Source organism: Cynoglossus semilaevis, chromosome 3, assembly GCF_000523025.1.
Source record: "Cynoglossus semilaevis isolate Cse_v1.0 chromosome 3, Cse_v1.0, whole genome shotgun sequence".
Taxonomy (NCBI): Eukaryota; Metazoa; Chordata; class Actinopteri; order Pleuronectiformes; family Cynoglossidae; genus Cynoglossus; species Cynoglossus semilaevis.
The window spans coordinates 105,758-119,589 of record NC_024309.1 but is presented as its reverse complement, the minus strand read 5'-3'; the positions used below and the strand labels follow the sequence as shown (position 1 = coordinate 119,589).

The window sequence follows — 13,832 nt, the reverse complement described above, 5'->3', positions numbered from 1 at the left end:
CTCTTTCCCAAATCTTCGTTGTATGACTTATCAACTTTATCCCTCTGTAGTTGTTACAACTCTGTACATCACCCTTCTTATGAACTGGCACCATAACACTTGTCCTCCACTCATCAGGCATCTTGTCTGTCTCTAAAATTATGTTAAACAACCTGGTCAGGAAATCTACCACCACTTCTCCTAAACACTTCCATACTTCCACTCGTATGTCATTGGGTCCAACTGATTTTCCACTCTTCATCCTCTTCAGGGCTTTTCTTACTTCATCCTTTCTAATACGATCTACCTTCTTTCTAATAGTCTCTGGTTCCTCGTTTCTACTTTCCCTTTCATTTTCCTCATTTAACAGCTCCTCAAAGTATTCCTTCTATCTTCTCAGCACACTTTCCTCACTTGTGATTCCATTCCCCTCTCTGTCCTTTATCAACCTCGCCTGCTGCACATCCTTCCCACCTTGATTTCTCTGTCTTGCCAATCGATACAATTGCTTTTCTCCTTTCTTTATGTCCAAACTCTCATACAACTCCTCATATGCCTTTTGTTTGGCCTTGGCCACTTCCCTCTTCACCTCCCTTGTCTCTTTGTACTCCAGTCTGTTCTTATCTGTTCTGTCACTATCCCATCCCTTCTTCGCTAATCTCTTTCTCTGCACACTCTCCTGTACCTCATCATTCCACCACCAGGTCTCTTTGTCCTCCTTTCTCTGCCTGGAGGACATACCTAGCACCTTTCTATCTATCTCCCTAATCACTGCAGCTGTAGCCTCCCAATCATCTGGGAATTCCTCAACACAGCCCAAACTGCCCCTACTTCCTTCCCGAAGTCTTGTCTCTTTCACTTGATCTTCTGCTCTGTCTTCACTCTCTTCCTTTTTTTCACCTCCATTGCCATTTTGCACACTACCATGTGATGTTGTTTGGCTACACTCTCACCTGCCACCACCTTACAGTCATTAATCTCCCTCAAATCTGCCTCCACTCTTGTACGTCACCCTGTGTTCCTCTTTCTTTTGGAAATAGTGGTTACCACAGCCATTTCCATTCTCTTTGCAATGTCTACCACTGCCTGTCCTTCAACATTTCTATCCCTAACGCCAAACCTGCCCATCACTTCCTCATCTCCTCTGTTCCCTTCCCCTACATGACCATTAAAGTCTGCTCCAGTCACCATTTTCTCTCCCCTGGGGATACCGTTTATCATCCAATCCAGCTAATTCCAGAACTTACAGCTAACTCTAACTCACAGCCCACCTGTGGGGCATAACCACTGACAACATTAATCATCACTCCTTCGCTTTCTACCTTCACACACATCAACATGTCTGACTCTCGTTTCACCTCTACCACATTTCTTGCATATTCTTCCTTTAGGATCACCCCTACTCCATTTCTTTTCCAATCCGAACTTTGATAAAACATTTTGTAGCCTTCTCCAATGTTTCTATCCTTGCTGCCCTTCCACCTGGTCTCCTGCACGCAATTATTAATTATTAATCGTCTGCCTACAATGAAAACTATATATATATATATTTATAGTTTTCAATGTAGGTAGTTCACTTTACCCAGGTCATTTAAAAAGTAGCCCCCAAGCCGAAAAAGTGTGGACACCCCGCTCTACAGTCCATGTAATGTCTTTAACATATTTGCAAGAGAATTAGTCTTGCTGATTGTACAATAAAGTGCCTCACCTCAAGGGGGCGTCTTAGGGTCAAAAGTAAATTGGTGCTGCACTCATCTCTATACTTTCGTTTGTTTATAGTAAATTTGAATTGCTTAGACACAAGAATTCTGCTCTATCCATTTCTATAAAAGAAATGATCTTTGTAGGACAAATATGTTCCTGTGTATATGTTTGTGTTGGTGTAAGTGTCAATGAAAGATGGGATATGAAGCATGGTGCATGCTGTTGGATGAATAGTGAAATAAGACGCTCTTTTCGGTTCTTACAATTGTAAATCTGACTGAGTCAGTACCTCACCAGCCACGAACCTCACCGCACATCACTGACGTAAATAATATAATAACTATCTCGCCTCTACCTCGCAATTCTTTCCATTTAGTGGTGGGTCTTGGAACGCAACTACCGTGACAGGAGAGGAATTACTGTATGGTACTTTTGTTGTTTCTCCAAATTGATCTGTCTGCAAACTGCCACAAGTACCCAACTAATGTGGCTTAACAAGTATTTCCAAACCATTTTAGTTTTACTTTTTTTACATGTACATCTAGACAGAAAATAGTTTACATAGAGAGAACATCAGAATTATAAAGACCGACAGACAGAACACATAAAAACTTTAACATCCTAACACAATAGAGCCCTGACTATATAGTGGCCCAGACAATGTGTAGGACAAATATACATATACATTATGATGTGCACCCACCTCCTGGGGCTTCGGCCCAGCTTGCACTGAATCCTCGACCACTGACATAGGCATCAGACATAAAGAGCACAGTCATCAGGTTACCAGTGCTGGAGACCTGCATAGGTTTAGAAGTGGTACTGCAGAGCTGAGTAAGCCGTGGTGCTTGCAAGTCTGGTCCTCCATAAACCTGAGAGAGAAGTCACAAGTGAAAAGAAAACTGCAATACTACTAAAAATATGCTCTTTCTGATGATAAGTATCTAATCCCGTTGTATTGATACATTGATACTCACACAAGTATTGATTGAGTATCAATCACGCTCATAAAGACTAAATACTAGGAATGTAACAAAACACTAATTTTTTTTAGTGTTTTGAGTGCAAACAACTGAAGAGAAATCCATCCTCATGGTAAACTAGAATAGATGGCCTACACGCAGTCACACAACAGAGTATCGTTGTCTACTACAATAGCAATAACTGGCATGGTAATGCCCACAACTGTTTAACAGGGCAGTCATGCAGGACGACATAATTATTGCTTACCAGAGCCTAATTTCAATACAAGAAACAAGTTAGTAAGAAACTAATGGAAAGGCAGCAATGGAATATTCAAATCTTGAAGATTGTTGATACCTAACGTTGGCTTCATCTCTTACCTCTAACACGTCATAGTGGCAGTTTGGGTGAAACTCCACATCAAACTCGTTGATGGTGAGTGTGATGCTGCTCCCAGGTGATGTTCTTATGTACCAAATGCACTCTCTGTTCTCTGGGTATTTGTTAGGGTAGCCTGGGCTATTGAAGGAACCAGTGGGACCAAAGAAGTCTCCACCACAGCCTGCATGATACAGTTTTACAAAAGGAAACACAGTAAGGTAAGGTGAGTTTAGATATTACTTTTATCTTCAGAAAATTCATGACAGGACGAGGGGTGTTATTTTCCACCTGTATCTCTGATCATCACAATGAAAGAGAACTAACAGCTATCTGCCACATTAATTAATTACAAAAAATGGACTTAACCCTGAACTCATGATGAACCTTTGGCCAAATTACTATTTGCATTTTCTCTTCGGAATGTTGTCACAGTATGTTATCTGACAACTCAAAGCACACATTGTTTCTAAATACCTTTTGGCAAATGCAGCCTGAATCACATATGTACGTGTATACCACAGTACAGAAACTGTCTGAAATGAAATTCACCAATAATCCTCTCTTTTCTGACAACCAACTTACACACGCATTCTCCCTGCTGTCTCCGCAGCCTTCCACAATATTAAACACTGCAGTCTTTCATACCCCTTAGAAGCCTTCCTGAACAAATATATAAATGAGAATTTATGATATCTAAGGGGCTACATCAACAAATGTAATTCTAACAAGTGGTACACAATATAAGAAGAAGTTTTTAAAATGTCCTGTCTGAACACCTGAATGTAAGTACATTCAGGTAAGGACCTGATATATTAGTTTAATTGGGGGTCCCAATTTGCTCTTTACGCATTTGAATTGATTTTTAATAGATTCACGATGCATCGTTACATCCCTAATCAATACTAATTAATAACTAAAAAGTGCATCTCTCACATCTCTGTCTCTTGGGGTAACTTACTACATAAATGATTTACCCCCACCCCCTCAATAATGTAAAATTTGGCGATATTGTGTTCATGAACAAACCAATTCTTTAATGCTAATGACAGACTAGACAGACAGTATCATATCACCAAGAAGTAAGGGGGAAGACGCTTCAAAGATAGCAAGTGTAGTGGTACAGGCCAGGTACCCACATAGCAACAGAGATATATGAAATACTGATCAAGGACTTAAAAAATAAAATTAGTGAAAAACAAAAAGGAATCATTATCTGGCTACAACAACATTGGAGACTGCAAAGTAGTACAGGAGAAGAGAATGCACTGATATGGTCTAGTGGTTAGTCCAACAAGGTCTAGCAGTTAGCCCCATATGGACTAGCGTTTAGGATTTCTGGTTTTCACCCAGGTGGCCTGGATTTGACTCCTGGTATGGGAATGTAAGCCTTTCCATTAATTTCCCTTTGGGATCAATAAAGTATTCATCTATCTATCTAAAGCAGGGGTGGGCAATTAGGTCCACAAAGAGCTGCTGTGGGTGCAGGTTTTTGTTTCAATCGAGCAGCAGCACACCTGACTTGGCTTAATTAATCCACTGCTATGAGTCTTCAGACAGTTGATTGGTCAGTCAGTGTGTTCTGGATAGGTTGAAAAAAAAAAAAACCCTCGGAGAATGTTGACTTTATTCATTTGATTTGTTTGCTGTGGATGATGTTGTTTTGTGTTCAGATGTTTGATTTGATTAAAATAATACATTAAATTTACAATAAAAATTTCTGGTATCGCGGAATACAAATACTGTCACTGCAGCCTTCCACAGTAGTCAGTGCAGTCTTTCATACCACCTAGAAGCCTTCCTGAACAAAGATATAAAACACAGTCTTTCATACCACATAGAAGCCTTCCTGAACAAAGATATAAATTAACCCTTTGATGCATGACCCATGATATACTGAGTTAAAAAAATGTTACTAAGTGTTTTTATGTGTTTTTAGACATAAAAATAAGAACTGATTTGGTTCTGTTTTTATACACCAAATTTTCTTTTTGAAGGTTGACACAATTATTCTGCAGTTGCAAAGGCTGACCACTGTATGGCAGTGTTGGGTGATTCCCAGGCGTCCACTGTAGAGGCTTAGATGCAACACTGCCATCAAAACCTATTCTTATCATAGAAAATGACATTTTCATAGCTGTCCACTGTAGTGACCGTCATGCATGAAAGGGTTAAAATGTATGCTTATATCTAAGGGGCTACAACAACAAATGTAATCCTAATAAGTACACAATATACAGTTCATTAAACAAATACTGTCTGATGTAAATGATTGCATGTTGATATATTATGCAGCTTTTAAATATTCTTACCATTCTGGTACCACATCATCTGGAACCCTGACATGGACACTGTTCTGTCTGTTCTGAACACCACAGTAAGGGCTGAACCTGTGGTGCTGTTGGCTGAAGGAGGCATGTTCCCACAGAATGTACCAATGAGTGGAGCTTCCACATTAGGGCCATTGTAGAGCTACATGGGCATATGGATACAAGAATAAATAATGCACACACAGCTACAACATCAAACTAAAATGTATACCCACGAGATATGATTAAAATATGTATATGTTCAGAACCTTTATCAAACTAAGGCTATGTTTATTGAATTAAATCTGTGCACAATATTCAGGTAAAACTTTTTTTTTAAAACTGTTTGACAGTGCGAGAGATTTATGACTGAATGGGTGAGCTGGTGTGCTAAATCCCAAATCTCATAAATCTCTATACCAGTTATGCACACACTCATGTATATACTCACTCAAAACTCTGCTGCCAGTGCGTTCTTCCAAAAAGAAGAAAAGGTACAGCTCTATTGTGAATGGCTAATCCTCAATGACAGGATGAAAAATGTGGATGGTACTGCAGAGTGGGGATTCTGATTTTTGTGCCAGACTACTTTTCAGTCAATAACAGGGGACTATATGACATAAGGCAGTATTGTTCATGCAATAATCATACAAAGAAGCTGCTAATTAAACATTAATAAGATGAAGAAATGTGAAAAATAGTTAGCAATTTTAAAGTTTTATACAAGCTTGTGTTTCATGATGTCTTGCATATTGCCAAATTTATATTTCATATTTGTACCAAGTGTATTGATTAGGACCTGGTCAACCAGGTGATATTGTAATACTGCTGGTCCTCACTTCACGCTGCAATTGTTTATTGACGACTCGGCTTTCCGAAATTTAAAAGTATATGTTAAGTGACAAAGAATCTGTTTTACGATGAGTGAAATGCACTGGCACTGGTTAATGGGTACGTACGTATGTAATCACATATCCGGTGTTGTGATGTATGAGATTTGGGATTTAGCACAACAGGCAGCAGTAGCATTTCCCTTCTTACTAACTCTCCTACTGTCGTAAGTCCCTTGTGCTGCCAAACAGTTTCACAATAAGTGTTCTCTTCATTATGTTAAGTAATTAAATGAATGAATGCTGAATCAGCTATTAAAAAGCAAAGAAAAGTCATCGATCTAGACATACATTTTTGAATAACACACAAACAACTTGATTTACTTGCAAATATAACCATTTTGATCACACAAAATGTCATCCAAGTTGTCGGTTGACGGAGGTTTTGTTTAACGACGAAATTGTATAATGAGTTGGGTCTTCGGAAGATAACTCTGTTGTTGTGAGGACCAGCTGTATTGTATCATTCAGATCTTGCCAAAGAAAAATGAATAACCTTGTTATAACCCAATAGTAGGCAGTTGTACCTTTATGTAATCATAACTGCAGGAGCTTGAGGATTCCAGCTGAAATGCTATGAAAGTGTAGTTAATGGTGTTTCCTCTGCTGCCTTGAATGGTCCATGAACACATAGAGTTTTCTGGATAGCTGTTTGGAAAGTTTAGTGATTCCACCATTCCATCATGTCGATTTAATATAAGAATATTATGGCAATCTGCAATTAAAAGCACACAGTGATGAGTAAGTTACTCAAAGCAACATTTTTAATATAATGAAAGTCATTTTGGCTAGTTTAATGATGTGCAGTTTTACATTTAAACACAACATTTGTAGATAACCTCTGACCCCTGATGTGTATATTTCAAAAACAGTTAATTTTTTAGACATAAATTCAGTTAATGGATTGCTGGCCATATATCCAATATTGTAGTTTAAACAATACCAGCTAGTCTGTTTTAACTGATGTGTATATTTCAAAAACAGTTATTTTTTTAGACATAAATTCAGTTAATGAATTGCTGCCCTTAAAAATCCAATATTGTATTTTAAACAATACCAGCTAGTCTGTTTTAGGATGTCATGTAGCAAGTGAGTGACTGTGTCTTTGTTCTTTCCTACTTGTAGTGTATGATGCCAGAAAGCCTCCAGTGCTGACGCTGGAGTCAGTGCGTAGTTTTATGTAGAGCTCATTCCTGGAGGAATTAATAGTGCTAGGCAACTGATTTCCACATAGTTTTGCCAGTTGTGGAGCGTTAGTACTGTTGCCATCATGTACCTGAAAATACACAAAAAAATTCAATTTAAAATTTGGATGAGAAACAAATCACATCAGTCACATCAAATACAGATTAGTGACAGGTGGCTACTTCCATAGATAAGGCCTGAAGTGTAGCCATTTGCTATTTAGATCAAATATTAAAACAATTCCAGTTTTAACCTATTGGTCTCTGAACTACTTAAAAAATATTTGTTACTCTAAAATATCTGTCTGAGATTATATGATTGTACTTTGCAGAAGTTGATTGTACTAGAGGAGTCATTGATGCCCTGGTATGAAATTGACTGTGTGATTTTTTTTTCAATCATTATTTTACCATTCTGTACTATTTACCATATTTAAGTTACCTTTTTATTTACAGTGCAATGTAATTATATACTAAAATGCACATATAAATAACATTAATTAATGGCAATTATTAGTAAAACATAACGTAAGCATTGAGATCGAAATGTGAAGTACATATAAACATTAATCTAAGTGGAATTCTTTTCTACTTACAGCCAAGAAATCTTGGGAGCAGGATGAGCTGGACTCCAGGTAGAAATCAGAAAAAGAGAGGAGGACTTGGCTACCCTGGCTGCTCTTGATGTTCCAGTAGCATTCAGAATTTGGATGATAGGGCAGAGGGAAGTTTGGAGAGGAAAATCCACCTGATGAAGTGGTCAGTGTCCCACCACATCCTTGAAAAAACATTTTTCTTTCAAGGATTTGCAGTAAGGTATTAGATAACAATTATTTTTGCAACCAACTCACTAATTTAAATTGGAAGCTAAAAGTATTTTGTAGTTTTAACATACTGCTAACTACAATAATTAGCCTGCTTAAGAGACAACAAGTTCCTTAATAGCCACTGAGTTCATTATTTTGTCCTGCTTCCCATGTGGTTTTTATATTTGTTTGTGTGATTTCAATCTTTTTCATGTGGACTAATCTCTGTGGAGTCGCTCTGTAATTTAATTAAGAGAACACAGCAATCTTAGCTTTGTGACTGATTCATCCCTCCAGGACAGACTGTATGTTACTGCCCATTTACGAAGTGATTAGGATTGTATATCTGTGTAAATTCTCAGTCATCCAGGTCTGATTGTATATCTGTGTAAATTCTCCAGGTCATCCAAGTCATCCAGGTCATCTTATCAATCCAAAAAAAGTTACATTGAGGGCAACTAGACGAAGGTTTCTTGAAGACAGTTCACCTCTCATCCTCGTCCTGACTGACTACTGGGAAGTTCTGATATTTAGCCTCTTTTGCCTGGGTGTCCTTTGGGATTAAATTGTGGTCATGTTGTTGGGGGGTAGAATTTTTTGGGAAGAGAACACCAAACGACATTATAGGTGGATGAAAGGTTGTGTCTCAAACCACCACCTCTATTGAGAGATGGTTTCTCCAGATTAATGTAGATGACTTCCTTCACCCCTCTCTCAAACTAGCTGTCTTCTCTGGTGAGGATATGTACATCTTCATCCACAAAAGTGTGTCCTTTGTCCTCAAGATGTAAATGAAACGCTGAGTCCTGCCCTGAGGAGCTGGCTCTTCTGTGTTGTTGCATACGCTTGTACAGTGGTTTTTTGGTTTCCCCAATTTAGAGATCAGGGCAGTCCTCATTGCACTGTACTGCATACGTTGCGTTGTTGTTTATGGTAAGGTATTTTGTCCTTTGGATGAACCTGTCTTTGTCTGAGGGTGTTGGTGGGTTTGAAATAGACAGGAATTTGGTGATGGTTAAACATTCTCCTAAGACTGTAAAATGTCTAGCAGATACTTTTGACTTATTTGAGTCACTCTCTTGCAGGATCTCACAGAACATATCAGACAACAAGGGTGCCTACCCCTCATCTGGCACACTGCTGTGCTTATCCTGAGCTGTGAGCTTTTCATCTCCAAGTGGGTTCTCCGCGTCCATCATTTCTCGTGCGCCTGTATACTGTACTGTACTACTGTATAGTCACAACGAGTGCATGGATCCGAATAGATCTCAGTGAAAGTGTACTTTACACCCCCACATTTTGCAAATCACTATCCGTGGGTCTTCTCAGATAAATAAGTTCAAACCGCACATATTCAGACAAGCCTGTGCTGGTCACAGTTTTTGCTTGTGTCATCATAAGGTCCTGTTCTGGCCATTGTTGTTGTTTCGGTGATAAAAGTTGCGGTGATAAAAGTTGGCCAAAATTTCGGTGCATCCCTATTAGAGGGTCACATGATCATTGTTGGACATTTGTGTCTGTGTAGCTCTTCCTCTGTCAATGTGATCACGTCATTTAATGACTCTTTAACTAGACTTTGACTTAATTGTCAGATTAGTCAACGTGAAAAAATCTGGAAGTCGTCAATGACATTCAATTAATACATATATTTACACATGCTACGGTTTTCAGAAGAAAGGTGTAGTAGCAGTAAGAGGAGAACACATTATTTAAAGCAGTAATTGTCTCAACATAACTGACTGTGTGTTGGCTTCTTATATAGCTGCATCACTTACTGCCAAGGCTGAGGTAGAGATTGTTTTATGAATTTTCGGCTACAACAAATAACTAAAAATAAAAACAGAGTTGAACATTAAACACAGTACCACTTACCTGTTAGCGATCCATCCCAGTGGGCAATAAATCCTTGACGTGTAGAACTTCTATCAGAGTGAAATCTAATCCAAAGACGGTTGCTGTGTGATACTACCACTGGAGGCCTCTGAGTGCCACAGAACTTGCCAATTAAGGGAGATGTCTCATAACCACCATCCCTGCAAGGCAGAAAGGATCCAACATGGTCAGGTGGAACAATTGGCTCAAATTCACAAAACATCCCACAAGCATGGGTAGTACAGGGCTTTTTTTATTCTTGTAAAAAATATAATGTTTTTTTAACAGTTAACACTTTTGTGCTACATGTGCATGGGGCCTTAGAGGGTTCCCACGCATCCTGAAAACCTGGAAAATGACTGACCAATTTTCCAATCATGGAAAATATATGGAAAATTCACTCACACTAGCCTTAAAATTCACTCACACTAGCCTCAGAATCTGTACTTGGATGGATGGATGATAAATAAGGAAAATCTAGGTATTATGTTTCCAGACCTTCTTACCTGATCTCCACAAAGTCATATCTGCATGTTGGAGGAGAACCCTCTAGTGTGAAGCTACTAAAGTTTAACATGATTTGTCTGTTGACCTCCAGAATGATCTTGAAGATGCAGTCTCTGTTGTTTGGATAATTGTTGGGGTAATTTGGTGATCTGAATGAGCCCATTGGGGAGCTTAGGGTCTCACCACAATCTAAGGAGAGACAAAATATTTTTAAATTTACACAGAGCTTGAACAGTTGTTTTGTTCCTATTTTGTTAAGGAATAGGATATTGGAAGTCCAAGGTCACAAGGCTTGTGCTGTGACCTGTGGTGAGATGTTGTAACTTGAGACCACTGTTTGAACCACGCTTTATGTACATTAAAACTAAGCACCATAAATACATTTGAGACAAATAATCCACTAAATTCAAAAGTTGTCAAATCTTTAGAAGAAGAGGAAGAATTACCTTTGTTGTCATATACATAGGTAGGTATACACACATCAAGGTTTGTTCCTACAACTAACCCATCAACGCATTCCTTGGGAGTTGATGAAAGAAAGCGATAAATGAGTCCTCTCATTAACAATTACATGGAGCATTTCTTCTTTTGAAATGCAAAAAGTTTTTATTTCATAATTTATATTTTTGTTGTTATTATAATATTATATATATTATATTATTAACTGTGTCATTTTAGCTGAATTTTCTTTTTCTTTGAATATTATTTTACTTTTACTTTAGTATTATTAAATTTCTCTGTAGAATATAGATATAAATAAATAAATATCACTTAAATGACATTGAACTCTAGCTTTTCTTGTTTAACTGGTATAGTTTTTAAATCATAAATGCTGTAGATGCAGCACATGGCCTAGTGATAAGAGGCTCAGGCTTCAGGTGAAAGCATCACAAAACTTCTCCAGTCTGAGGGGTACTCATGAGAACCTCCATTTTCTCTAGAGCAGTGGTTCTCAAGCTGTGGTACGCGAGCACTCTCTAGTGGTACGTGGGGAAAATTAATATTTTCACATTTACATTTTCAATTGAATACATCTGAAACATATCATGGATAATTAATACAACATTTAAACATAAACATCTATAAAGATGTATAAACATTTATAAACATCTCTCCTGTGTGGTGGAAGCTAATAGGTAAGGCCTATGCCTCTATATTCTGATGTTGGTCATAATGGTGGTACTCAGAGAGCTCAATGTTTTCTCAGTTGGTACAGAGTTTGAGAACCACTGCTCTAGAGATTAGAGGTTATTTACAGATGACACATACTTTTGTCTGTATATGTGGATGTGCAGTGGCCAATAGAGTTTATGTATTCTCAAATTGTATTGCCTTACACAAAATGTACTTCTGTTAGATTTTTTTTATCCCATTGATGTTATCAGAAATCAGTCCTTTAGAAGTCATACTTTGCTGGTGAATAAAAGACATAGCTAAAATATAATATATATAGCTAACTGAACATTGCTTATCATTTGAATGTAGAAAATGTGTGTGTTTTCTTCTACCCATAGAAGCATTGATGGAGACATAATTAGCAGAGAATCCCTCTTTGGCTAAGCTGGAGTCAGACACAAACAGCAGAGTCAGCAGGTTGTCAGTGCTGGTAATGGATGGAGGCACCGATCGTCCACAGTACCTAGAGAAGCACAAATTACATGACAGTCCAAATACAAGTCAGTCAAAGGCCAACAAAAAGAAACCCAGCCGTTATGCAATATAAAATAAAGAGAACGAGTTTTTAAAAAAAACATTGAACGACTCATTTATATCAAGTACATATGTTACTTTTGCAGAAATTGTCTCCTGACATCTTTCCTTCCACAGTTTAAACTGTGTAGTGAGTGTGTGTAGAGAAAATTCATCAAAACAAATTAATTAAATTAAAAAAACTGATGCGTGTGTATCGAAAATAGGGAATGGGGGGTAATAAAAAAGTTGTTAATATTTCTTTAGTTTTTAATTTCCAGCAGTCATACTTTAAAAACCCAGCTTTAGCTCAGACTTAACAAGTGCCCTTAATTACCTTAATTATGTCTGTAATTATTTGTAATTAATTGCTGTATACATATGTTACTTTTGAAATTTTACATCTTTCTATCATATTTAATACCTGCCAATTTTAGTACCAGTTTCCACAGTGCCGTTATCGTAGACTTCCAAGTAATCATAGTTGCAGTTGTCGTGGTGCTCCAAATTGAATGAATCAAAGTTCAGTTGAATTAGGTTTCCTAAGGAAACGCTGATGTACCAGGTACAGTTTGCTCCATGAGGATAAGAAGTTGGATGGCCTGGGCTTGTAATGATTCCTGAAGGACTGGTCAGAGTGTCACCACAACCTACGGAAAAAAATGTCAGCAAAGCCATGCTCTGTGCCAATCCCTTTCTGTCAGTTGACTAAATGGTCACCTGATCCTTGAGCTGCAGCTTTTTTTTACCTTTTAGCAGTTACACCATTTAGTCTTTTTTCATGACAGTTCTTTGACATCAGACATGCACATCAGTTTAAACTTGTCATGATGTGTTTCAGAAAAAAATGCTTTAACTTTGGGGGATGTGAATGTATGTATATGTATGTACCCACTCACAATTTAGTTTTTTAAAATTTTATATCATATTCAGATAGTAGTAAAGATTATATGTTTTATAAGTCAAATGTAGATAGACTGACCCACAAGTAACAAGTGCATGTTTGTTGTTATAGTCCCAAGATGATTACATGACCTTGGTGGGGACACATACATGGTATCATCTACACACAGGAGACCTTATAATAAAATGCTGTAACTTTTGGGGATGTGAATGTATGTATATGTATGTAATTCAGCATATTGTTTTTGTTTTATGTCAATCCAATTAATGTACAAATCTCTCTCTCTAAGAAAGGGTATCACTACTTACCCTCCAGGGCAGAGGTGTACACTGCTTCAAAGCCTCTGTTTTTGACGGATGAGTCAGTCTTGAATTTGATGTACATATATCTCTGTGTTGACTGAAGTCTGGGAGGGATGTCATTGCCACAAAATGTCCCTAACAGAGGAGAGCTCGATGTGGAACCATCTCTCACCTTGAAGACAGGAGAAACATAAAATGAATGCAGCTACAATGAATCATATAAATCTGTCCAGTTAGTCAGTTTGTCTGTAATGTCAGTCTTTCTGCTATCTGTCAACAGTAGTACACATCTGATTTTGCTCATTAAGATCTTCCATTATTTACCTGAACAAAGTCATAACCACA

At 37.8% G+C, this 13,832-nt stretch overlaps 1 protein-coding gene across 1 annotated transcript in view; it reads right to left on the bottom strand.

The window, feature by feature from the left end:
• Positions 1-13,832, bottom strand: part of cubn (cubilin (intrinsic factor-cobalamin receptor)) — a 90,338-nt gene that overhangs the window by 51,174 nt on the left and 25,332 nt on the right. The window contains 12 exon segments of the mRNA XM_025054505.1: positions 2,387-2,555; positions 3,027-3,208; positions 5,337-5,496; positions 6,751-6,938; positions 7,343-7,499; positions 8,004-8,185; positions 10,086-10,246; positions 10,592-10,781; positions 12,101-12,231; positions 12,706-12,931; positions 13,494-13,659; positions 13,812-13,832. The exon segment at positions 13,812-13,832 is cut by the window's right edge and continues 152 nt beyond it. Coding sequence (XP_024910273.1) covers positions 2,387-2,555; positions 3,027-3,208; positions 5,337-5,496; positions 6,751-6,938; positions 7,343-7,499; positions 8,004-8,185; positions 10,086-10,246; positions 10,592-10,781; positions 12,101-12,231; positions 12,706-12,931; positions 13,494-13,659; positions 13,812-13,832 — 1,933 coding nt within the window.